Genomic DNA, 27319 nt, shown 5'->3' on the forward strand with positions numbered 1-27319 from the left:
CTGAATCGAAACAACGCGCCTGTGATCTCACGATAAACCGCGAGATGAGACAGCAAACGTGTTTCCGGTAAAAGCCGTCTGCTGTTTATAAAACTAGTTCTTGAAGTTCCTTGTAAGTTTATTGCTGGATGCCTTTACTGCATGATGTACTCGCAGATCATATACTGCAGTCTTTTTTCAGCTATTATTTTCATTTTAAATTGTAAAACCTTTGATGTATGTATATATGTTTCTGTTCTATTGAGTAAAAACAATAGTTCGCTCGAAAGAAACGACTTCGATAACAAATTGATATTAGTTGAAAGATAACAAAAATAAAGATGAAATTAATCTTAGTTATCATTTATAAGAAGCATGTTAACGACAACTGCACATCAAAAGCACTATAGAAAAACAAATTCTGTCATACCCATCGCATACGCTAGGGCAATAATAGTAAATACAAAACCACAAAATTAGGTCGAAATCCAGAACAAAAATTGGAGACGAGTGACAATATTGGAAAAAGTACTAATTATGTACAATCTTAAAATACTGCTTGATTTTTTTACGCTCGAACAATTTAATGTTACTTCTTCTTTGACTACTGAGTATTGCTTTTCATTCCTGATCGAGAATAGTGGTCTTACGTAACTATTCATCCACTCATGTTTATTATAGTGTGAATTACTGAATAAGTGTACCTTATGAAAATGCTTATAAATGCTGCTGATGCTGATTAGGATTTAATGTCATTTAATGTCAGTGATGATTGTTAGATTGATTTATGCACATTTTTCAGGGCTCAGATGCATGATGGATTCACAGTCTGACATTTCTAGCAACCCGTTTGCAGCTCTTTTTCCCAGTCTTGACCTTGCAAAAGAGTATAGTCAAACACAATCAACAAGTGGTGAGAACCTCACAGATTTATTTATTGCTTCTTCATTGGGTTGTTGTAATCGCGTAACGGCTACGCCCTATGGGGGTTCGGTCATTTACGAGCAGTATCGCCCGTAGCCCTTATTTTCATCCCGTCCTCCCATGAGGGGGCCCTTCAAAATCCCAAAGCTCTTGCAGGCTGGGAAGGATAAAACGAAAAATTGTAGTAAACATTTTTTTCTTTAATTCCTGTCACATGGTTTTCTTCTTTTATTGCCTTCACAGAAATGTGTAAAGCAGTCTTTTTTTTTTTTTTTTTACCTAGGAGAAAAAGTCTATTGCCTGCATCTTTATTATTGTATACATATGAATTTAAAATGCTTGGGCAGAATAAAGTATAGAAATAATAGTGGCTGCTATTAATTTTCAGCAGTCATGAAATATTAAAAAACTGCATGTGTTTTGTTGATTTCTCATCCTAGCCTTCTATGACATCAAGAGTTTGTTTCAGCACTTTCTTATAAATTGACTGTCACTATCTTGTGTTCTGAAGGTAAGCTTCCAACAGCTGAGAAAATAGAAGAGCCATCAAGTCTTGTGAGAGAGGAAGCAGAGCTGAATGCACTTGTGGAAAAAATATTTCTGATTACACTTGACCCAGGTAAACTATTCTGCCATTTAGAAATGGGTATATTGACATAGTTCAGTGGCATAATCTCAACAGTTATTAAAGTATAATATGGTAATGCTGTAATAAATGTTTGTGGTAAATGTTGAAGGAAGAACTTTTAAGGTTATATAAAGTACAGGCAATAATAATACTAATTGTTTTGATAGATATTTGAACATGATAATATTTTTCTATTTTTTTCTAACAAATTGCTCAATCATAAAATCCTGCATTATCAACCTTTCTGTCTTTCTCTCTTTGACTCATAATGTATATTTATGTGCACACAAGCACATGCACACATACACACACAGATTACAGTCAAATGTTCACAAAGCAGCTATGGTTCTTCTTATTATTATTCATTATTACCAAAGTGTTATGTTTATGAATTCATTTTATTTTGATTTCCCTTGTTAGACTGTAATAAAAAAAAAGTATGTTTTGCAAGACATTTATTTAGCATGAGTTTCTAGCACTGTAGGAGTAGCATTTCTTTTCTGACTGTACCAGATAACATGACCATAGGAAATAAAAGGTTATACTTTCTGTTTAACAAACGAAAAGTTGTAGCTCAAGAGACACTGGCTGTCCAAACAGGTCTTTTTCTTAAGGAAAAGAAGCACAGTGACTCAAGAATTCTGACGCAAAACATAGAATTCTCTATAGCATTAAAAAAACCATAGTACAAGTGACAAGTCTGGTGTCATAAGCTTTTTTGCTGGTGACTGACAAACACATGTCCTTTTTCGGAATTCTTTGTAAATGTAATACCAGTGACACTTTGGAAAAAACACACATCTTTTTTCAAGGAAAAGAAGACCATGTTACAAGAAAATATGACGAAAGATTTGTAGAGAGCATGCACCTATAGTACAGTTGGTACCACATGACAAAGCACAAGTTTTCAGCCCAAAGTGAGCATTGCATATGGTAAGAGCAGAGGCTAGTGAACACCACAGTAACCATTGAAAATAACTGGTGTGTTAGCCCTACATTTGGGCTTTTATGGTGTTGGCAGTTGTTCACCTAACTATAGTGGAGGGCTCAGAGATGTGCGAGCTCACTTTCAGGGGAGACAACTTTTTTTTTGATGGTTAAAGGGCTAGCCCTTTATTTCCAATGGTCATGTCATCTGGTAAGTCTCAAAGAAAGAGAATTTACTCTCAATTTTGTTTTTTTGGTTTTTTTGGTTTTGTTTTTGGTACTAATTGTTGATGTGGGTCACCTAGAGCGGGTTTCAGCTGATCGACATCGGTGGCAGACTCTGGTTGAGGCCTTATATGTGCAACCTGATGCACGAAGAGTATTAGATAGAATAGATAGAATTGTTGATGTGATTTAAATCATCTACATGCATATGGAGCTTGCCTGTCACTTGTCATTCCATTTTTACAGACCTTAGAAAAGATCTTAATAGACCAGCCCACTGCATTTATCTGGCTGACTTGGCCAAAGTTTTGGGTGATCGTGTGATCATTAGCCAAGAAAAGCTTGGTCATGTAAGTATAATAGTGTCTGATGCATTATTCGTACCTACAAAAGATTTACATAGGGATTAGTTGGTGGATGGGTGGTGTTGTGTGCTTTCATGTTTATTTGTATTGTAATGGACCACTGTTGAACAATGAAGATTTTGGCATACATCAGAGTGATTGGAATGTATTCAGTTAAAACTGCTAAGAAATTTAATGGATTTCCAGATTGGATACTTTATTGACTCCACACCAAAAAGAAAACCCCAAAATTTGATCATGCATTAATATTATTGTGATCTGTCAAGAATCAGCTTTAATTATTTGTGATGTTGTGCATATAACACTATCACTGACATTTATAGCAACATAATGATGAAATATCTATTTTCCTGTATTTTTTATTACAAACTACTTAGTGAAACCTCCCATCTAAACACTTTTATAGTCATAGGTTCCCATCATCATATTAGTTACATTTTCTTTCATTTATTCATTACTATTTTATTTCCATTTATGTCTCAGGAGTGCTTAATTGATGATTCAGTGTTTTAAAAAAGATTCACTTTTATTTTTCGTGCCCCAAACCATTTTTCTGCCCTTTTTTATTCAAAAGGTAAATTGTTTTCAGGTAGTTTTTGAAAGGATAATGCTAGAAGATCCATCAGCAGCATTGAAAGCCACTCGTCCTTGCAAACATGATGCAAGTGCTGCTGATGCGACAGAAGCCAACGCCTTGCTCTACTTGTCTGCATGCTTCAAGCGATGCCAGCAGCAACAGAACTTCTTAAAGGTTATTTGTGTTTACTTCATGGAAGTGAAAACTTTGTGTGTTTGCACTGCTAGAGACCAGAAATAATTATTTTGTCTTCCATATGAGAAGGGATTAAGTTAATGAACATTTATTGTTTTGTGGGATTTTCCTGGGATTTTTGATTGAATTCCCATTCTTTGCAGTATGTCTAAATTTCTTGAGCCTTACATGCTGGATAACAAAATGATGCTGAAGTTTATTTGCTGCCCAGGTGTTTCATTCTTACCTAACAACATTGACAAAAGTAAATATTTTCCTTTTTAAAGCTGTTAAACATGACATACTTTTCATTTCAGTATGGGTTATTGAAGAACTTCCAGTAATGAAAGAGCTCACTATGATAGCTAGTAATTATAATTTTATAGACATTTGATTCAACTTTCATAATTCTGAGAGTGTTGTGTTTCAGAATTCGGGACTGATGGGACAGTATGCCTTTGCAGTTCAGTGCGAGGCATCAGTTATCATGAATGCCAAGATGTGCCTTCAGCAGCCATTTTTACTTCCTTCACAGTCATTTTCTGATCAGTTCTTGGAGATTCTGAAAGAAGACTTGGTCAGGGGTGGTAAGTGCTTCATAAACAGAGGATGAATGTGTGTAAAGCTTATGTTTTTATGTTTTATGTTACGTTTTTTTATGTTTATGTTTTATGTTTTTTTATGCTTTATGTTTTATGTTATGTTTGTTGTACTGTGGACTGAGATCACACTTCACCTAAGATTAAATGTAGATGAAATAAGGACTTTTATTAATTTTTATTTTATTTAAAGGTTCAGGAAGTGGTGTTCAGTTTCTTCAGACAGTCTGTGAAGAGATTCACAACAATCCAGAAGATATCACACTGCAAGCTGTGTTGGAAGGTGTCCTAAACAAACTTTTACAGCAATTCCGAAAGTTTACTCTTGTTCATGCTGAAGTTGGTGCTCACATCTGTCTTTTGGAATTCTTCGCAAGAAATCCGATCCTGGCTGAGGTACTTACAGATTTCCTGCTTTGCTATTGGTTCCTTGTCATATGCAACCTGCACATGAAAAATCATCCCATACAAGCTGAATTTGTTCATCAACCCATGTTTGTGCATATCTTTTAATTGGGAAATGTATCTTCAGTCTTTTCCTTAGTAGAATTGTACATATGTCTGCTGTTGTTAAGAGTTGTACTCGGGGAGTTTATCTTATTTTTACAAAATCTTATTTTCATGTGTAACAATAATAATAAGGATTTATATAGCTCCTTTCAAAAGATTTGCTCGTAGCACTTTACATAAATCATATATAGACTAAATCATCAACAACCATTCACACACATTCGCTTGTAACAGACATGCTCATTTCTACAACATACACTCACTTATACAAAAAGTAAATTACAGGCACGTTATGCATGCTTATGGAGAGGGTCACAGGAAAGTCGTCGTTCTGAAAAGATGTGTCTTAAGTTTGGACTTAAAAGTGGTAAGAGAATTAGAGTAACGAATGCTGACAGGTAATCCATTTCAAGTTGATGGGGCTTGGTAGGAGAAAGAACTCTGTCCATATGTCTTTGTCTTAGTTAGTGGAACTCAAAGAAGCTTGGTGTCAGAAGATTAGCAAAGAAGTCATGTGGCATAGATATGGGAGTGAATTCGGAGAGGTACTGGAGACCATGCAGTGCCAATGTAGAGGATTCAGACATATTTTCAAAAGAATAGTATGCATCAAAAGCCTGTAGTTCAAAGCTACCCATTTGTTGTAAAAGTGTTGCAATTATTGCTTAAAATGTTGTTATTATTGCATCAGTAGCTGATTGTGCCATATGTTCATGTGGAATGTCATGCTTTTGGAAAGGTTTTCATGAATTACAACACACCTCAAAATACAAACAATGGGCGGGCTTATGAGTCTTCACTGCTAGGCTCTATCTTGTCTCTGAGCTGCATACCCAAGAATGAGACTGGCCCTTATGAGTTCTTCACCAGCCCTTCTTCCCAGTCCAAGAGGGAGCATGACATTACAGAGTCTAATTTGTGGCTGGTAAGTAGTGACATACATTCACTTAAAGGTATAACAGCATGTAATGATCTGATAAAGCTTAGTGCAAGATACTATATTTCTTATCTTGGTGAATAACCCCCTTTCATTCTTGAGATGATAGATGCCTAACAACATCATCATGTGCAGGAAGATCGACAACACAAATGACAGAGTGTATTGATATATTTATGTTGTGAAGATCTCAGTCTATGGCAGAGCTGGGGACTTGCTAATTAGGTTTATCATGACCTCATGTTTTTACTTCACTAAGCACATTATTGATGTTTTAATTTCAGCCATTATCAGTAGTGTGTGATGGAGTCTACAACCTGCTTTTCTCTATCATCAAATTATCCCCAGATCTACGTAATAGAGTCTTGTCTTGGCTTGGAAACTGTTTGCATGCAAATGCAGGTAAGGTGCATTTTGAAATGTGTAAATCACAATCAAATGTACACATAAATGTGTAAATGTACAAGTGTATACCAAGGTCTAAATGTGCAAGTGCACACATGTGTGGATTTACAAATGTAAACATGGATGTGTTAATGTATGAATCGACACATGCAAGTTAATAGGGATTCACTCATTCATACTTGGGTGCATATATGTGCAGGCATGTTAATTTATCAGGAATGCTTTCATACTTGAGCAGAATGTTGTAAAAGTGTTGCTACATGATGAATTTTTTTTTTATGAAGGAATAATATTTGAATTATAATTAGAGTTTAAATATTTCTTATTTCTGCACTGCAGATCATATTTTAAGGTAAAGACTATTCCCTAAGCTATTTGGTCATGGGGAGTTAGGTATTAGAGACCACACTTTACTCATGGCCAGCTTTTTGTCTGGGAGGTTTCCCGTCTCTTCCTCCTCATTGTGTTACCTCCTCTACCCTTTATGGAGTAAGGTATCCATGCTTGATAGCTGAGTCAGCTGAGGAAGTTCACTTTGTCACACAGGTATTAGAATGGTTCTCCTCCAGATTCAGACCCCAGTGCTTTAACCATCCAACTGTGTTCTTTCCCTTTGTACTTAATCTGCCTTAATACTTCCACTATATTCACAGAATCAAAACAAAATTCCAGCTTCTGCTCATGAAGATAATACAATATGTTTAAGAAGAAAGTATAGGGTGCCAAACAAAATAAAAGCCAGATTATGTGTATAAGAAATAAAATGCTTTAATACGGTGAATATTTCTTTCGAAATAAAAAGAAACATTAAGTAATCAGAAGATAAGAATTTGCATATACTGAACAATATTTGATTTTGACATTTGTTCCTCTGTCAGGACGCACAAAGCTATGGTCCAGCATGCCGCAGCTCTTCAGCCAAGCATACTGCAGCGAAGGATTTGCTCTCAACCTATGCTATGTCATGCTTCGTTTGTCACAGCCCTTTGCTAAACCTCTTTCACCTAAACTTATGAAGATACAGCCTAGCTACACTGCTGTAGTTGTTGCTGATGAAGATGAAGCCAACTCCATGGGTGTCCATGCTAAAGGTAGGTATAATTTAGGGAATAAGATAAACAGGCCTCATGGAGCGAAAGTTACACTTGTCTACCGATTAGAAATGTCCCTAAAAGTTGTAAGGTTGTTACATTTGTGAGTTCATTCATCTCATGCCCAATAAACTGATGTGCTTTAAAATGTCTCCATAGATTTGGGGTTTGAACTTATTTCAATATCTAAATTGCATTGGAAAGGAGTCGCATCAAAGATCTTTGATCCCATATGACCTGTCAGGTGTAGGCAAGTTTTGAAATCTGCTTTTTATGCTGGTTCATCTGTTACTGTATTCTCTGAACAATCATCTAAATAACAAAGCTTTCATGCACAGGTTTAAAAGAAGAAACTCGACTGGTTACCACTGAAGATATGGAACCTCTGCCAACTCAAGCCCCCTACAACTTTGTGACTGAATGTTTCTTCTTGACACATCAAGCATTACGAGTAGGGTTTCATGCAGTCCATGAGAAATTAGTCAAACTCAACCAGGATCTCCACAGAGTCCAGCGTCTTTATCAAGAGGTCAGGGCTCAGGCAGGTTCTGACCAGGATGATCTTGTTCAAAGCATCAAAGTGCAAATGGAGAAGGGTAAACATACAGTGGACTGCCATTTTTCTTTTAGCATAATATGTCAGGAGAGAAATATTGTAGCATTCAGATTTCTTTCTTAGTTGATCTTATATCTCACATGTTTCGACTACATGGGTAGTATTTCAGACCATAGTCTTTAGGTCTTTCTGGCTTAAGTGCCATCTCATGGTCTGATTTTCTATACATTTTGGGGATTTGCTTTGGAAGAAAATGTTTGCAAATCCATTTAAGTGGCCAATATCAACATAAATAATCATATGACTTTTATCTTAGGTATGACCTTGTTTCTGAGCATGAAAGCAGCATTGTCCCAAACACAACTTCTGGAAATGAGCTTGCATTTTCACCTGGCCACGTCCTCATGGCTGTGCCAGTTGGGAACCCATCCTCTTGATAACAAGTTCCAGTCTGTTACCTTTCCTTTGCCCCAGAAAACCATGCCAGCCATTACTTACATTCCAGAATATGTAATTGGCAATGTGACAGATTTTGTTCTCTTTATGCATCAGTTCAAGGTAAGTTTGTATTTTCTGAGATCCATCCATGTATAGCCAAATCTAATATGTGAATGTGAGGCAGGGTTCACAGTTCTGTTACACAAGCAAACTACATTTACTTGGACAAACCCAAACCCTAATTTTACCATGGCTTAAGAACTCTGTCAAACAGTTCTGTGAACTGCATTAAAAATAACGATGAAGAGCACTGTAGTTAATACAGCAGTAGACAGTAGTTTACACAGTTTAAAGAATTTATGGGAAAAAAAAACAGTTTTTACATTTGAAATTACCATATAGATATAGTTTATTTAAATATTTTTGGTGATAAAGAATCAGATCTAATTAATTTTCAGCACATTTTTTTCTACCAGAAACAACTTCAAAACTGATCACTTTAGATAAAGTCTGAAGCATTTATATCAGCTCAAATAAGCTGACAAAGACTAGAAATGTGTGCTAAATGTATTATCTGGGATTACGATTGTGGCATAATCTTTTCCTTTTGTTTTCTGGAAGGATGATATGTTTGATGTTGCTGGGGAGGAGAGTGACCATTTCATGACATTGGTGTTAGTTTTCATGGGAAGCCCACAGCGCTTGAAAAATCCTCATCTCCGAGCAGAGTTAGCTGATATGTTAGCTGCACTCATTCCTCCACGTGATGATTCACGGGGCATTTTTGCAAAGTGAGTTTTTAACTGAGCTGCAAACACGAGAGAGCTGTCCTTTTTATAAAAAAAAAAAAAAAAAGAACCAAAATGTTTTCTGGTCATACAGTAGTTATTGACCGCATACAAAGCTCTTTACTTAAGCATAAACGGTAAACTTTACTGAAGGTCATTGTAATCATTATGTCAACTGAAACCTGGAGGTAAGTGATATGAGTGTCAATCATTTGTTTGAGTCTTGCCAAGGGTCATGAAAATTAATGTAGTGTTTTCTATGCTGTAAATCATTCCTCCTGTCATGTAACACAGGTTTGCAGAGTTGGTGATTGTTTTTTTATGTCTAACATCAGAAGTGCGTTCTTATTTACAGGTTTGCCAGGGAACAGGTGTTCCAAAGACACCCACTTATTTCACACCTGGCAGAGACATTACTTCATGTGTTTGTGAGCATAGAGATGACTGGACAAAGCGTACAATTTGAGCAAAAGTTCAACTACCGACGGCCCATGTATCTAGTCCTTGATTACATCTGGGAACAAGAAATTCATCAAAAGGCTATCCAGGTATGAGTATCAAGGCATTGGAGACCTGTGTCCTGTGAGAACCTTGCTCACACTTTTACAACTAGCTAATCAGAGTATGCAAATCAGTGCGCTTCTTTCATCAGGTTTTGTTGATTTCCCAGGATTTGGATATGACCATATAAAAATTTGTGGAATTACAGCAAAAGACAAAGGTTGAATCACCTCACAAAACACTATCAGAAGAGTAAATATCTAGCATTTTGTGCTGCTATAGTTTCTCAGAAAACATTACCTGTGTAAAACATTTTGTTGACAGGATCTGGCAGCATATGCTGAAGAGCACATTGAAGACACTAATGCACCTCTTTTTCTTCGCTTCATTAATCTTCTGGTGAATGATGCTACATTTCTCCTGGATGAAGCATTGTCTGTGAGTGACCAAGCCTTTTTTTAATTTTTTTTTTTTAAGTCTGCTTCTATGACTATGACATAGAGCAGGGGTGTCAAACTCAATTACCCAGGGGGCCAAATCTCACATCGTCCACAAGGTGGCGGGCCGAAGGTTATTATTTAAGTCCGATAACTTTTTATTGAACAGTAAAAAACTAAACTTTTTGTTATTAATTTTGTGTAAAAAAAAATCATACATTAAAACAAAATTAAAGTAATAACAAACCAAGGATTCGCAGTTTTTCTTCTTAATTTATTTTGTCAGAAATGGACGTTTGACATCTTTTCTTGGCAACAAGTTTGTGTTTAGAGTAAGTTTCTGTGTTGTGAAGAGTCTCAGGATGGACTGCAAGTGGACATCAGTAAGACGAATCCTGTGTGATGTTTGTTGATCTTCATCACAGAGAAAAGTTGCTCACACAAATATGTGCTGCCAAACATGCTCAAGATTCAAGTCTAGTCACCCTTTGATCTCGGACCGATTCAGGGAAGTTAACAGGTACTAAAAATCTTCGACCCGCGGCCCGTGTTCAGGACAGGGTGTCGCGTGTCAAAGGTCAGATTTATGGGCCCCGCCTTCCCCATCCCTTCTGGTCATCAACAGGAGCGGTGGTAACTTGACCAGTGCACTGTTGGTGGTCTATACAAACTTCACTAAACTCATCCCATCTCTTGCTTTCCTTCTTGGAACTTTTCTGTTGTTTGCCTTTTACTTGTCACCGGGCCATTAACAATGATTAACTTAACTTCTTTCGCGGGCCAGGTAAAATTTCATGGCGGGCCGGATGTGGCCCGCGGGCCGGGTGTTTGACACCCCTGACATAGAGTAACAAATAAATACTATCATTTTAACCTAGACTCTGTGATAAGTCTGTGTCTACTGGTGTTGACAGCACATGAGCCAAATTAAGGTCAAGCAGCAGGAAAAAGAGTCTGGAGCATGGAATGGAATGACACCTCAGCAGAAACAGGAACAGGAAGGGTTACTTCGGCAGCTGGGCATGCTGGCTCGCTACCACAATGTTATGGCCAACCACACAATCCATGCCCTGCAGCTTTTGACAACTCGCATCACCTCAATTTTCTGCCATCCTACATTTGTGGACCGCATCGCTGCTATGTTAAACTATTTTCTGTGCTGCTTGGTAAGATTGTATGTGCTCTGCGTTGTCGTAAGTGTGTGGGAGAGTGTGGAGACGACAGAAAGATATTTATGTGCCTCTGGAAAGTATGTCTTCAGGAAGCATGGATACCACATCTTGTAAGTGTGAGGTGTTAAGAAGAATGTGGAAATGTCCTCTGCAGTGTTACTGATGTGAACGCATACACACACAGAAACACACAGATATATGTACACATTCAGTGGACACATTTGCATACGTGGACACATTTTCGTCCCTCTTTTTATTTCCAATCTGTTTGCCATCTTACTTGTTCTTCATGCATGGAAGTTCAGTCTTAGCATATCTCTTGCTGTATTTCTGAATGTAAATAACTTTGGCATTGCCATTTTAGTGTTTGCTTGAAATGATTTTTTCACCTTCAAAAAAGAAAATTCTTTGTTTTTGTTTCTAGGTTGGGCCCAAACAACGAGAATTCTCTGTGAAGGACAGAGAAGACTTTGAGTTCAAGCCTCAGGTAATTTTGCTGGAGATTGTTCAGATTTATCTCAATCTGGAGAAAGATGATACATTTTGTGTAGCAGTACTCAGTGATGAGCGCTCATTTACACCAAAGTTGTTGCACCAAGCTGCCAAGATACTGCAGAAGGTCGCCCAATCACCACAGATGGTCTCTGATTTTTCAGCATTTGAGGACAGGATTAAGGTGAGAAATGAGTCTTTCTGTCCAGCTGTTTTAGTTTAGTCAATGCAAATACATACAATGTATATAGAGATAAAATTAAAGGTGGCAGTAAATATTAGATTAAGAAATAATAATGGTTAAAATATTTATCTTCCTCTGAGCATACATTATTCATAAGACATAGAAAATAACAGGCATAACTTTAAAAATCTATTTTAAAATTACGGACAATGTCATATGCATCAGAGAAGTAACTTAAAAACAATACATTTATGATAATACATTCATGAAAATTATGTTACAAAGTATTCTTTAGAGCTAGCATCACTTTGAAAGAACACCATAATAGATCTCTCAACTGGGCTGTCTTTTTTCTTTTTTTTTTTTTTTTTTTTTTTTTTTTAAAAGGATTAAGTTCATTCTTTGGGTTGGATATGAGTGGGAAAGTTAATCAAAGTGTTTTGATACAACCTGCACATTCTTTACAAATTTTGCAAATTTACAGATGATATTGTTAAGTGCGTGGAATATTTACAGAGGCTGCTGTTAGGTTATCAGCACAACTAGGATGACTGGGAGGATCTAGAGTTTTCTGCCAACAGTTGAATAATTAGATATAACTGATATGTCCTTGCAGGATCTGGAGGAGCAGCGTCGAGAGGAAGAGGAGCAGCTAGCAGATGCTCCTGACGAGTTTCTTGATCCTATCCTGGGCACACTTATGACTGATCCAGTCAGACTGCCCTCTTCCAGTACCATTGTTGACCGCAAAGTCATTGCTCGTCATATTTTAAGGTTGTCATCAATAGTGGACTTGTAACATTGATCACACTAAGTTCTTTGTGTTTTTCTTTTGTTTTTACGTTAACATAGGGATTCACATTTAATGTGTGTGCATGTAAATTTATTTGAGATTATCAACACCACTAAGCCATAGCACTTCATTTTTAATTATCACAAAACCTGAACCCTAATTGCAGACAGTCTGTATATATATTAAGGAAATTAGAAAGATCATTATTTTTCTACTATATAATCAAAAGTTTAAAATCGCTGTTAACACAAAAGATGAGAAATTTTAGAGAAAAATATATTCTACATACATTTAGGGTATAATCAAAAAGCACAGTGTCCAAAAACACTCGTAAAAATCATGTACATACTAACACTATACATGTTAATCTGACATTTAACAAAAAAAATGTTACACGTGTACAGTGTATGCTTTTTTTCTTGTTCTTTCCAGTGATCAGAGTGATCCTTTTAATCGCATGCCCCTGACCATGGACATGGTGATACCAGAACCAGAGCTTAAAGCAAGAATCCAAAAGTGGATCAAAGAGCGGAAGTCCAGAACAGAGGATTGTTAGCAGGGAATCTTTTGCACTTTTTTTTTAAGCCAAGTTCTGTGATAAAAGTATTTAATGGACTGAAATACACTTATTAAAGACTGAAAGCTGCTACTCCAGCTGCTGCTTATTCAATAGCCATGTCTACTATAGTTTTTTCTTCTCTTCTACCATCAGGGATTATGGAGAACTGTTTTATTGTTCTCAGAATACTGTGGTATTGGCATAGGCTTCAAATAATAAAAAAATAACTGCGTGCAATTTGGCTTATACAGTATTCAAGTGTCGTGCACAACTGTTTACCTCTATAGATATCATCTTTGTACATAAATGCATGTAATCACATGCAGATTAAAGTTTGTTTCAGGTATCTGTTGGATCTTTGAAGCTAGCTAGTTCAACAACCTTCAGACAAAAATAAATACAGTAAATTTCGTACTGTAAGCCGCAACTTTTTTCCCTAGCTTTAAACTCTGCAGTTTAAACAGCAGTACAGCTTATTTGTGGATTTTTCCAATTTCAATTAAGTTTTAGATGAGCTCCTCATTTGCTGAAGCACTCTCCCTCATCATGCTGAAAATGAGATGAAATGATTATGATGCAGCTTATAAATCAGTGCAGCATATTTGTGAAACAAAAAGATATTTTTCTTAAATTTAGTGGATGCAGCTTCTATACAAGCGTGCTCAATAGACTGAAATTTACAGTAAACAAAATTTCTATCTCTGGTTATCCCCTACCAGTTGAATGTTCCATTCTCAGTTTCAGTCTGTTGGCCCTGTATTTACTGGCTTAACTGGTTGTTGAATTCAAGAGCCATGCTGCTAATACAGTCTTGATTACTGCTTGTCCTCTTACCAGTTGTGAAATTTAAAAATTGGGGCTGCCTCGTCCTAGATGGTGATGGTGTGCATTGCATTGCCTATTTTGTTGTTTCATGCACACCTCTGAAAGTGGTCTTGACTAAGGCCATCAGTCCTGTCTTATGGCTATATTGCTAGATCTTAGTGTCCTTACTGTGTAACATTTGTGCAGTTGTGCAAGAGGATGTAAAACATTGGGCTCCAGGACTGTTCAACCATATATTTATGCATTGCCATCATGTCACCAGCTTATGGGGTGTTATGTCATCTGCGCTTACATGAGAGAGCATGTAATTAGGAATTATCAACATTCAGTCCTGCTGGGTTTAATATTTATTAGATTGTGGATGTAGATGATTGCCACGTCATGTCATGTAAGAAAGAGTCTCATTGAATTTTCGGTTGTTTCCTCATGTGTAGCAATAACAGCAGCAACACCATGCCTATGCATACCTAAACACACACCTTTCTCTGTAGCAGAATAACAGAATAGTACAGACGTGCATTTCATGTAAAGAACAACATATAGAAAGGCAAAAGAACACTCATTATTTAATATTCAGTATTGTACATACACCAGAAATACGTGTCAAAATATTTGCTTTTATACATGTCTATACACTACACAATTTTACGCCGACGAGCAGTAGTTGTTTAATTTCATATTATTTGTGCATGTGCATCTATCAATACCCCAACAGGTCTGTTACACTTGTTGCTGAAAGACTCTTTTTCATTGAGAGTATGAACTTATAAGTTGTTTATAATCCGGAATTATATCGGTGATGTTTTCTTCATAGGATGTTTATTTTAGTAGACAAGAAGGAGAGGGTCAGTGATTCCAGTACCATTATTTGCTGAGATGCACACATCTTAGGTTTAGAAATCGGCAGTTTTGCCTGGCAAGATGCATGATAAATTCCAGTTAATTATTCTTATTCATTTAATATTGTGGGTTTTTTTTTCCAGAGGATTGTGTTGGTGGGGCAAAGGGTATTGATTATAGTAGTTAGGCTGGACAGACTGAAAAAAAGAACTCTACAATCTCTACAATCTTCTTTCATTGAAGAACCCAAAATGTATGTAAACAATATTATACATAATCAGACATTTAAAACGACAAAAAGTTTTTGTTTTTAAATCTCAGAGATATCAGCTTTTGTTAAAAACTATTAATACAATCTACTAATTACTTGATAATTGTTGTTTGCAAAAAAAAGTTGCAAAAATGTTTGAATGTGTGTGAAATAAAGAGTGAATAATTCACTTCCTTTTCTGCAGCGTTAGTTTTGCTTAGGTTTAAGCCTTATAATTGCCTTTAATCATTTAATTTGTCATCTAGCTTCTATAGGTTGGGATCAGAGTATTGGAAAATGTCAGCTGTGTTGAAAAATAGTGGAGAAAAGACCAACTTATGCTATGAACTAAGAAAATTATTCAAAGGATTTCAGTCAGTAATTGCAGCATGTGTTGAGTTGTGTCTGTTTAAAAGCAGACTAGATCATTATTTTATCACATCACCTACATTGACAGGTGAGGGTAGGGCTAAGGACTGATGTCATGCTATCACATAGACATGTTTCTATCATCCTAGTACAGTGGTTCTTAACCTGGGTTCGATCGAACCCTTGGGGTTTGGTGAGTCGATCTCAGGGGTTTGGCGGAGTCTCCGCCACAGAAGTCAAGACACACCCGCAATTCGTGATGATACTAAAGAAGGGTTCGATGAATGTGCATATGAAACTAAAGAAGGGTTCAGTGAATGTGCATATGAAACTTGTGGGTTCGGTACCTCAAACAAGGTTAAGAACCACTGTCCTAGTAGTTGAGCACAAAAAAATTCCTGGTGTGACTGTTTACATGTGATTACTGATTTGGAAGAGGCGGTGAACACCAGTAAGGGGAATTACACAAGATCACAAAAATAATTCATTAACTTGTATGGATGGATTTTTCCATGCTTAAATATTTCTAAAGGGAATCCGAAATGCAACTTCCAAAATTCTAAACTTCTGCCCTAAGTATCCCCACAGGGCTGTGGCCCAGACAGACATGGAGATCACTCCACAGAAAGGCGGAGGCTGCTGGTATGACACGGTCCCAACTGGAAAGGGACGCCCAGAACCAGGTCCGATGGCGGGGTGCAGTAGCTCCACGGGGAGATTAGGAACAACAATAAGACCTTAAGTAGCATCAAGTCAACTCACAGTATTATTAACTCCTACTGAATCGCTACCAAACAAAATTTCTGGAAACAATTATTACAACAACATGAAATTAGTGCTCTTGTTCTGACACTATCAATGTAAGCATTAATGTAAATAGAAAGGTCGAGACCTGCTCTTGAATATCCTCAATTAGCAGGGTTGTCCATGGGACATATTTTTCTATCCCATCCCATCCCATGGCAATTTATGCCTGTCCCATCCCATCCCATGGGATTCCTATTCCTATGGACAACACTGCACATTGCACACATGTTAACAAAGTCGTGGCATAATGAAACTGGAATAAAAAAGTATTTTTCTTGTGCTTAAAAAGTCTGACAATGCAAATTTCAGCGTAAATTTATTTTACAATATCAAGTATCGACTACCATGGGAAATACAAATGTGTACTGCCCCATCCCATCCCATCCCATGGGACGTTTCCCATGGGATTCCCATTCCTATGGACAACACTGTCAATTAGCCAATCGCCGACATCCAAGTTTCCGAATAGAATGCTGTCGACTCGGACAAAACTATTGTAACACTGATTTATATCAAGTCTGTCAGTTTAGGATTATCAGTAACGGAAATGATGCCGGGATAAGTCAGGCTAATCCACTAATCCAATGTTAATGACAATAAAACAATTCTATGTTAACTTATGTTCTAAACTCTCCATAATACAAAGTACCCTGAGTAGACAAGGGTAGGACTCAATTCGAGGATCGCGGCTAAGTATTTGTTTCAAGCTGGACAGTTTGATCACCTGAATGACTAAGAGTATCACTCATGTTACTACCTTTAGGTTAGTACATAATATTAATTTCTACCTTCTAGACCATGGGTGGGAAAAGTTTTCTTTTTAGGGGCCTGTCTCAAAAATTTTAACTGGTCGGCGGGCCGGTAACATACCAAAAAAAGACCCACGCTACGTGAGTATACAACAAACCTAGCTAGTGAAAGCATGCGTGCATCGTGGTGTTCACTTTTAAACTGAAAAGTGAAGCTGTTTGAATTCGCTCGTGAGCCTTTCAAAATCTGGCCGCGGTATTAAAATTGTGACCATAATTATGATCGTCTGTCATCCGCGAACGAAAAGTCTGTTCGCACGCTTAGGTCGATGCAAACACCACCACCAATCTTTTTAAGTTCGGAAACGTGCCCTTAGCGATCTGAAGAACTGGACAACGGCAAAATAAAACTCATGAACAAGAATATTTTCCTTACATAAATAATCTACAGACTAGTAAATTATTTCCCATTCATATACAAAGCTCATCAAATATATTAGGGCATGGATGTAGTAATTGCTGTAAAGAATTTGAGTTAAAGTATTTTTTCCCCACATGCATCTTCTGCAACCTTATGGCGCCTTGACTATTAGTAAATTGCTGTTACATAAGAATCAGCTGCAGAAAAGTGTACACATTTCATCTGGATACACACCGTCTCCCAAAAGCAGACGACAATTTTATTGTTATTTTTCTATTTTTTTGAAAGCAAACTTTGACAGAACCCTACACACATCGGTCATATATTTTGTGGGCTACGACATTATCTAGACACCAGTGTACTAGTAGTCCAAAGTATGTGATAAGGCTGTTCCCGTGTGATCAGCTTATTTATACGATTCTGTAAATACCTATATACTTCCTTAAGTGACGGTGGAATTCAGGATAGTAAATTTGTTATCGAATAGTTGATCAGCTTGGCTTCAATTATGGAGATGGCATGTCATCTACAACATGTTCCTCTTGGAAAATACTGTTGGAACTAAACTAAACCTCTCTCCATTTCCTGCTGGTCAAACATCAGAAGAAAGCGAACTCTGACTCGTGTTTTCACTTGACTTCTCTGATGTTTTGCTTTCATGGCTTTTCTGAGACTGGTGTAGAGCATCCGACAAATTCGTCGATGACCCTTGCAACTTTTGACTTCTGCAACGTTTTCGCTGCTTGTAGAACAACTGGGCGAAGAGGCAGACGATGGCAAGTGTGATGACTGCAAGGTACAAGATGAGAACGCCACCTATGCTGACGAAGTCTAACTGTCGGTAAGACCTGACGGATCCATCGTGATTATCACAGTCGAATTCCAGACCCCACCACCTGCTGCGCCACAGGTTCATTAGACCACTCTCTTGCAGTTCCAGAAGTCTGTCAACAAGAATATGGAGAAGAGGAGAGGGCTAGCTAATCGTTTGTTGAATACTAAACATGTTTTTCAGACATAACCGCAAACTTAGTATTTTACTGAAAGCCTTTTAACAACTTTATTCTCGGGCTATAGCCTTTAACAGTTATGATTCCATGAATCGTGAGTTTTAAACTAAGACAGGTTTTAATGTTCCTCTGGTGTTCAAAGCAAACACCAGCAATAAGTCACACTACATTATATTTCTGATCAAGCCACTGCTTGGAGATTCGAGTAGTGCTTTTTACTAAAGGTTACTCCATTTAAAGGGGGACACGGTAGTGTATTATTTTGACAAAAATGTCAGTCATGAGTTCATTATATATTCTGACTCTAGAACAACTCTTCTGCGCTTATTTAACTTCATATAATTCAAAACATCTTGAACAATACGCTATTTCATTGAGGATGTTGAATAGGGACCTTCTTTTCAAAATCATTTCGTTAATTTTAATGAGACGTACTTAAAGTTAATCTGTAAAATAAGTCGACTCTGAATCTTACCATTAGAAAGTTCTGAATTTTACCTATCTAAAGAATGCAAACTTAACTCTAATGTGCAATAATTTTAGCTTTCCTTTAGTTTTTCGCTACCCAACTTTCTACATTCCAATTTAAGTAACTCTCACCAAAAGCAGAGCCAAGGAAATTTGCGGGCTGTTTGTTTACATATAGTTCTTAAAACTTACATGCGAAAAAATCCGTTAGGTTAATTATAAGAACTAAGTAACGATGTTTCACTTGTAACTGCTTGTAATTTAATTCCATAGAAGGTTGGAAAATTTCATAAAAGTAAGTTATAAGAACATTTAATGCCTTCTTATAGGCACCGAATGAAGTAACAAATGACAAAAGATTTGTACTTTATAGCATATTTATGATTTCATTGTTTTAAAATTTACTGTTTGGTGGCCATTTTGGATTGTTTCCATGACAACCAATGTTCATACGAATCATTTCTATTTCACTATTCTTAACATGCCCTATCGATATACACACAACAGAACAGTCAAAGAGCACTGTACCAACAATGCATCTTGTAATATCGTGTCTCCATTTAAGCACTTACACGGTGTTCATTTGTTCTCGGTAGTTGGCATTCTTTGGCACGGCGAAACCCAGCCCCATACTGATGAAGGTGTCCTTTGTTATGTGCAGGTGTTTGCAGTCCTTGTTGTACAAGTAGCTGATAATGTTTTGGCCCTCGATGTATGCAGCCGAGCCTTCCATTACATACTTCACAGCGTCGGCATCAGTTTTGACATAAGGGCTGTGGACCATTCTCCTCCCGACATTCTGAACAGCGCCACTCTTTGCTGTCTGAGAAACAATACGCAAATAAATCATCAGCAGGTGAGACTGATAATTATTATTTTCTGGGACATGATTGCCATAATGACATAAGCCAAAATTCAGTATTCTATCTATCTATCTATTCCTCTTCGTGCATCAGGTTGCACATAAGGCCTCAACCAGAGTCCGCCACCGATGTCGATCGGCTGAAACCCGCTCTAGGTGACCCCATGTCCAGCCCTTTCCCTTCATCTCCCTTTCCACTGTTCTTCTCCAAGTTTCCTTTGGGCGGCCTCGTTTTCTTCGGCCGTCTGGAGTCCATCTTAGGGCGACTCTGGAAAGGTCTGCTGTCTGCTGGCGGAGCACATGTCCAATCCATCGCCAACGCCTTCGTTGAACCTGCGTGGTGATGGACTCGGTTTCAGTTCTTCGGTGGAGTTCTTCGTTGGTGATGGTGTTTGGCCAAAAGATGTTAAGTATGCGCCTGAGGCATCTGTTTTGGAAGACGTCAAGCTTGTTACTGATGGTTTTGGTCATCTTCCAAGATTCTGATCCGTAAAGGAGGGTGTTGATCACATTTGACTTGAAGATTCTCAGCTTGATCTTCTGGCTGATGTTTTTTGCCTTCCATGTGCTCCTGAGTGAGGCGAAGACCTGGCTGGCTTTCGCCAGTCGGGCTCGAATCTCCACCTCCGCATCCCCGGTGTTTGACATTTAGGACCCAAGATAGGTGAAACTGTCAACTTCCTCAATCTCTTCTCCATTTAGTTTGATGCTGTCTTGGACTCTGGCGTTCACTCTCATACTTTTCGTTTTCTTTGTGCTGACCTTCAAGCCAAGGTTTCCAGCTGTTTCTGAGAAGGCCTTTGTTTTTTCCTGCATGTCTTGGTGGCGGTGTGACAGCAGGGCAATGTCATCAGCAAAGTCTAAGTCTTCCAGCACTGTTGCTGCTGTCATAGTCATGGTCCATCTGATCCCTCTCCTCTCACTGTCGGTGGAAGTCTTCATGATCCAGTCCATGGCCAGGATGAAGAGGAACGGCGACAGAATGCAGCACTGCTTCACCCCGGTACTGACGTTGAAGGGGTCTGTGAGCTCCGTGTCACAGACAACCTGGGATTTGAAATCGCTGTACAGCATTGCAATGACCTGAACAAGTTTTGCAGGGACTCCGTAATGCCTCAGGATCTTCCATAAGGACTCGCGGTGGATGCTGTCAAAAGCCTTCTCCAGGTCGATGAAATTGATGTACAGCGGTGTGTTCCATTCGTTGCTCTGCTCCAGAATCTGTCGCAGAATGAAGATGTGTTCGGAGCAGGATCGCCCAGGGCGAAATCCTGCTTGCTGTGGTCGGAGGTCTTTCTCAAGAGTTGCCGTCAGTCTTGACAAAACAATCTTGCTGAAGACCTTGCTGGTGAGGGAAAGAAGTGTTATGCCCCTCCAATTATTGCAGTCTCGAAGATCTCCTTTCTTGGGTAACTTGAAGATGAGCCCTGTCTTCCACGCAACAGGGACCTGCCCTGATTCCCAAATTTGCCTGAAGATTTCAGTCAGCTTGGGAGCTGTCACATTTATATCTGCTTTCAACATCTCTGCTGTTATTCCATCTGCCCCTGGTGCTTTGCGCTCTTCATTGTCTTGACTGCTGCTGTCACTTCTTCCAGGCTTGGTGGGTCTGTGCAGATGTCAAGGTCTATAGCTGCTGGCTGGATGTCTGCAAGCTGAGGGGGATCTGGTCTGTTCAGAACCGACTCAAAATGCTCCCTCCAGCGCTGTAGTTTTCCTGCCTCTCCCTCGACGACATTACCGTTCACGTCTTTCACTGGCACATCACTGTTCTTAAACCCGTTGTTTAGCTGTTTGTTTATCTTGTACAGTGTCTTCAGGTCATTTTTACTTGCTGCATTTTCTGCTTCATCTGCCAGTTTCTCTATATGGTCTCTTTTGTCGGTTCTTGCCATCCTCTTTACCTCTTTGTTTAGTTTTGTATATCTTTGTCTGAGTTGTTCCTTCAGGCGTTCAGATCTGGTGCTGTTGATTCTTTGTTTGGCTGACTTTCTCTCTTCTATCTTCTTCCATGTCTCTTCTCTGATCCACTGTTCTTTCTTTTTTCCGTTGGAAGCCCAGTATTTTCTCTCCTGATTCCTGTAAGACTCGATTGAAGTCGTCTAAGGTCATCTCTTGTTGGTCTCCTAGTGCCTGGAACCTGTTCTTTACTTCCATAGCAAAGGCCCTTTCGGTGGCTGGATTTTTTAGTTTGCCGGAGTCTACTCTCTGCTGGCGTGCCTGTTTTCCTCGTGATCGACGCAGCTTCAGAGAAACTGTGGCTATCACAAGAGTGTGATCACTGGCAATGTCTGCTCCTCTGTAGGCTCTAACATCTTGAAGTGAGCTCCTCCATTTTCGGTTGATGATGACATGGTCTATCTGGTTCTTTGTGATCCCATCTGGTGATGTCCATGTTACCTTGTGGATGTCTTTGTGTGGGAAGAGTGTGCCTCCAATCAGTAGGTTGTTTTCTTCGCAAAAGTCTGCCAGTCTCTCTCAGTTGTCATTGATGGTTCCGATTCCATGTTTGCCCATGACATGCTCCCTGCAGGTGTTGTCACTTCCCACCTTGGCATTGAGATCGCCGATGATGAGCAACATGTCGTGGGCTGGAACGCTTTCTGAGGCTGCCTGGAGCTGATCGTAAAAAGCATCCTTGTCTTCTGCCTCAGAGTCATTTGTTGGTGCATAGCAAGCTAGCGCTGTCAGCTTGGTGTACTTTGAATGGAATCTTGCTCTCAAAAGCCTGGGTCCATAAGGCTTCCATTCCAGCAGTGCCTTTTCCGTTTTCTTGTTGAGGAGTAGAGCTACTCCTTCAGAGTGCTGAGCGTCTGATCTTCCTGAGAACAAGATGGTATGTCCTGACGCTAGTCTCCTCTTTCACGTGCCGGTCCATCTGACCTCACTGACTCCCAGGATGTCCAAGTTGTAGTTGTCAAACTCCTTGACTAATTGGAGCATCCTGCCAGTCTGGTACAAGGTCTGGACGTTCCAGCACCCCACCCTCAACTTTTGCCTCGGCTTCAGTAAATCCACTGTCGGGGCGCCAGCTCCCTTTCGGGTTTGGCTGTCGTCCGTCATTAGTCCAGTCTCCTGGTGTGCTTCATTACCTTCGCCATCTGTGACGAGTTCTCTGGTTTTAGTTTCTGTAACATGAATTTTTTTTTACATGGTGGGGTTGTTAGCCCTACCACAACCTATTTTACCTCTAGGTGAGGTGTCCACCTTAGTCGCCTCTTACGACATGCCTGGCTGGATGGCAGGGACCCTATTCTTACAATGCTTGCTAGGCAAGCATACCCCGGGGTCCCACAGGGGAAAATTCAGTATTAGTTCCATTATAAAACAAAGAAAATTTACTTGCTGTATAGTAGTTCCTTCTGTAAAGAGCACAGAGCTCTGCTAGTTTTTCTTGTAAATATGCACATTTGAACGTCTTTAAGAGAATACGAAAACAAACTTACGGACTGGCAAAAAACACATCAAATTTTTTAACACTAAGAAACTGAAGCTCACGAGAAACAATGTCTCCCAGCTGCTACCCGCCAAGGTGATCGGGGTGAGCGACGATTCTGCAAGGTCGTCGATGGAGTCGATGTTACCCACACCGACAGTAACGGTCAGCATGGCCGCCAATGTGGCCGTGTACATGGAGACGATGAGGATAGAGAAGACCCACCAACAGCCCAACACCAGTCGGGCGGGCGTACAGGTGGGGTACCGCTCGAACCCTTTGACAACACATTTCAGTTTGTCTGAGTTATTATCACATCTCGTTACCTCTTGTCAACATGTGTAATTCTTTACCACTTATAACGCAAGCCATCTGTTATATCTTGCTACGACTATGCTTGTGTTTGACAATGACTAGAGGTGGACAAATTAAGAGCTCAGAGGTAGGAGATAAGAAGGAAAGGACATTATTATAACTAGAAGAAACAATTTCTGAAGGTTGAAAGATAGAAACTGTAAGGGTGGGTTGTAGAAAAAATATTCGCACCTTGAGACACGAAAGAACTAAAAGTTAATAAAATGCAGTCTTGTAGACTCCAGGCAGTGTGCTGTCCACCACTGACTCCACACGCGCTGTTGACCTTACAGATTGTGAACAGCACTGCCCCTGTCATTACGATGTACGCACAGAGCAGCAGCCACACGCCCGGCGAAAAGGGACGGAACTGGTAGAGCAGGTCAGGAGGCTTGTCTCCCTTGGTCAAGATGGCGCCGCCGTCTTCCATGTAAGGAACCGTGAAATCTATGACAGACTGGCGAACTGATGTGATTGTCAGCGGGCCGATTGCCAGATCAAGCTCCTGCAGGTTAAAGTAGTTTGATGCAGCTGTGTAAATACCTGTACCTTGTTTCAGGTCAAATTGTGGATTGCATTTAACTTTCACTGGATTAAATTTGAAATAATGGATACCCGAAGCCTCATGTCGTTACAAGAAAAAGTATCTGACCAAGGCAACTTGAAAAGGCCAATTTTGTGGAAGTTGTGATATCACGAAAATTCAAACGAACAAATAAAAAGCCGGCTACAGTGTGCTAAATTGTTCCAAACAATCTTGTAGGAGCTCACCTAGGATATCACACGAAGAAAGGCCGGAATTAATTCATGTAGATTTAGTGTCGATTAGATAGATAATACCAAAATGAAATACATATCAACAGCGATGGTAGCGTAAGCAGAGGACATGTAAATTATGAACGTGTGGAGCACTTAGCAAAGCTTTATGTTGGCAGTTAGTAGGATTGTTCCGTTTAGTTGTTACCTGATTTTAATGATAATAAACAACTGGAAGCTTAAAAAGCGATAGTAATTTCGCTTAATCACTCATGATGTTTCTCTCTCTCTCACACACACACGAAAGCAAGGAAATTATTACTTACGTCATGCAGCAACATAGCTACCAGCCCATTCCATGATCCGTTGGCGGTGGGAGCACCAAGGAGACCATCAGTGGACTCAATAAGCTGATATCTATAGAAATGTATAAACAAACACATTGCTTATTGGGACAAATTGTTATGAACATACGAAACACTTGAAGTAAACAAATCAATAAGTTACATTAAGCTACTGAATTGTGTGCGAACTGTCTGCGATAAAAAAAAAACAACAAACTTAAAATGTCAAGACTGATTTAAACTTACGAGAAGTTGAGGCGGTGTGACAGTTCCTGAAGAATGTCAATACACAGGCCCTCGTACACGATGTTGTCGGACTGGTCGGACAGGCGCTTCAGAAAGGGAATGGCCTAAGAACGAAAATTTAAACGTTTTCGTGAATTGCCACACACACTCACACACACACACACGGATGGTATTGTTATATTTTGCGGAAATTGCAGTTCAATGATCTTGGATTTCTATGATTAATATTTAAATGAGCACATTTTAAGAGAATATTTTCAAATATTTTACCTCCAACACTCCCACGCGCAAAGTTTTGTTAAAGAAAACTCCATCAGGTTTTGGGACGTTGAACATTGTGAGACCGGAAGTAGAGGACCACACGCCCACAGGTTGGAAGCTGAGTGGACCGCTTCCTTGATGAATGCATAAGACGTACTCTTCAGGCCTCTGAAGCCTTTCACTGTAATGTATTTCGTCCTGAAGCAGCGGAGAAGATTATTACTGCTAACACATTCAGTCGATCATCAACGAAAGAAGCATGTCAAAAGATGAACAATGTCTCACTGCTAACAGCTGTTTCGGTGTGTCAGTACGAACTGAAGTAACGCAGCAGTTTGTATCAAAGTTTATTTACCACCATAACTTTTATCAGAGAAAGAGAGAAATGGGTTGGGAAGGATAGAGATGTAGAGAGAGCAGTCGGCTGTAAAATGTTCGGCGAGGGTCATGCACCAGTCTATTATTGAAATCAGCAACTTTTGCTTTTATGATAGGAGATATGGTGCTTTCGGAGAAGTCACAGGCGAGAAAAAAGAACACCTGCAGCGTTATTATTTATTTTTTCAATGATCATTAGTTAATAAAACACGACAAATTGCCACGTTTGGCAAAGCATCTAACTTTCATATACATTGCCATACGGCATACGTGGTAAATAGTTCATACAAAAGTAAGTTAAAAGGTTGAATTGTTCGCTTCCAAGGAGATATTTAGTCTTTGACAAATCGGATTATAAACCAGATCATCTGGAAAAAACGACTTACATACCCAGAAAATAATAGTCTTTAGTCCTAACACTATCAGAGGAATGAAGAACCTTAGATACAAGGACCAAGACATGTTAAGCTTGGTCTCATTCTGATTGTCCTATTATATTTGACTGTTCAATTTTAATGATATTTTATAATGCTAACTAGCGTGTAGCGTTAACTAATGTATATTTTATAAAATTAACTAACGAATACTTGAAAAATTTTATACTATAAATAATGTTAACGCTGTACTGGTTAAATCAGCAAAAATGAAATATGCAAAATAGCTTAAGTGTGATTGATTTTGAGTTATCATAGATGTGTGAAATAAATAGTATGAAGATACTACACATCACTTGTTCTCTCTATCCTTCATGTAGTCATTCGCCCACTCACTCATTCGACTGCGAGTGTTGGCTCGTTTAACAGTCTTCAAGGAGGTTTTATTTTCACAGTCAGATCACTCAGCCGGCATTCATTGTCACAAACCTCAGTGTATTCCAAGAGCCGACTGCTGCCATTAGACGACACAAACAGTTCTGGGAATGTCTCTGATAAAGCAGACTTCACACGGGAGAGCGCCATCTGCCGACACAAGACAAGAATAACCGTGCTTTGAAGATGTTTTTTTTCATCCACTCACTAATACCCAAGCCCTTCCCCTCCTCTCCCCACCCCTACTCCCCTCCCTTTATTTTCCAAAGATCTCTGTCCCCCTCCGTATTAAATCGTCTTTAGATGAAAGCACTTTTCCTACTAAAATCAACAAGTACAAACTCGTGTTAATCACGTGGGTTGTCACGACTTTCAGCTCGGATTGTTATAGACAGGTGGTGTTAGACTTTTAAAGCAAATGAACAACTGAATAAAGAAGAGTAGGACGTACTGCTGTAAAATTCACGTGACTACAAGTCGTCTGCAGGCTGGAGGAGTCACGTGGTGCCAGGAACAGGGCCGCCATGTTGCTGGCATTCTGATCGACAAAATGCAGATGAGAGGATTGCAGGGCTGGACATACGATGGTCCAGGAATAATTCTCATGGCGCAGTTTCCACTGAAAAAAAGTTTTGTTCATAACTATTCAAAATAAACAGAGCTGATCGATAGAGTACTGTCTGGCTGCAGAATATAATGCCACAGCTTACCAAAAACTAACTGCACCCACAAGCATTAAAATGACACAAAGCAGAAGACAAAAATGCTAGTTATTTTCAAATTCTGAAGTATTCAGTTAGCAGGCAAATCAGAGGCGGAGTGGGGCGGCTTATTAAGGATTATTTCTAAGAAGAGGAAGATGGGTGTTGTGAC

General features: G+C 39.0%; 2 protein-coding genes across 2 annotated transcripts; one reads left to right on the forward strand and one right to left on the reverse strand.

Moving 5' to 3' along the window:
• Nucleotides 1-54: 54 nt before the first annotated feature.
• Nucleotides 55-15364, forward strand: LOC112570680 (ubiquitin conjugation factor E4 A-like). The gene is made up of 19 exons (XM_025249241.1): nucleotides 55-112; nucleotides 782-892; nucleotides 1415-1522; nucleotides 2930-3033; nucleotides 3638-3799; nucleotides 4230-4386; nucleotides 4592-4794; nucleotides 5648-5833; nucleotides 6130-6247; nucleotides 7129-7341; nucleotides 7680-7937; nucleotides 8214-8455; nucleotides 8957-9126; nucleotides 9479-9671; nucleotides 9949-10062; nucleotides 10976-11227; nucleotides 11658-11909; nucleotides 12526-12683; nucleotides 13135-15364. Exons 2-19 carry the CDS (start codon nucleotides 793-795, stop codon nucleotides 13256-13258), a joined length of 3114 nt encoding a protein of 1037 aa, XP_025105026.1. The 5' UTR covers nucleotides 55-112; nucleotides 782-792; the 3' UTR covers nucleotides 13259-15364.
• A 2750-nt stretch (nucleotides 15365-18114) lies between these two features.
• On the reverse strand, nucleotides 18115-26596 carry LOC112577249 (glutamate receptor ionotropic, kainate 3-like). The gene is made up of 8 exons (XM_025260295.1): nucleotides 26501-26596; nucleotides 25269-25457; nucleotides 24999-25102; nucleotides 24735-24825; nucleotides 23986-24157; nucleotides 23361-23575; nucleotides 19573-19823; nucleotides 18115-18466 (listed from the first exon to the last, which is right to left on the reverse strand). Exons 1-8 carry the CDS (start codon nucleotides 26594-26596, stop codon nucleotides 18115-18117), a joined length of 1470 nt encoding a protein of 489 aa, XP_025116080.1.
• Nucleotides 26597-27319: the final 723 nt, after the last annotated feature.

This window comes from Pomacea canaliculata, linkage group LG1, assembly GCF_003073045.1.
Source record: "Pomacea canaliculata isolate SZHN2017 linkage group LG1, ASM307304v1, whole genome shotgun sequence".
Lineage (NCBI taxonomy): Eukaryota > Metazoa > Mollusca > Gastropoda > Architaenioglossa > Ampullariidae > Pomacea > Pomacea canaliculata.

Coding starts and splice junctions, on each gene's coding strand:
- LOC112577249 (XM_025260295.1), bottom strand. CDS start 26,596: ATGGCGCTCTCCCGTGTGAAGTCTGCTTTATCAGAGACATTCCCAGAA. Junction 25,103..25,268: donor TGCGCGTGGGAGTGTTGGAG/GTAAAATATTTG, acceptor TTTCGTTCTTAG/GCCATTCCCTTTCTGAAGCG. Junction 24,826..24,998: donor TCACACCGCCTCAACTTCTC/GTAAGTTTAAAT, acceptor ACATTTCTATAG/ATATCAGCTTATTGAGTCCA.
- LOC112570680 (XM_025249241.1), top strand. CDS start 793: ATGATGGATTCACAGTCTGACATTTCTAGCAACCCGTTTGCAGCTCTT. Junction 4,387..4,591: donor AGAAGACTTGGTCAGGGGTG/GTAAGTGCTTCA, acceptor TTTTATTTAAAG/GTTCAGGAAGTGGTGTTCAG. Junction 6,248..7,128: donor CTGTTTGCATGCAAATGCAG/GTAAGGTGCATT, acceptor TTCCTCTGTCAG/GACGCACAAAGCTATGGTCC.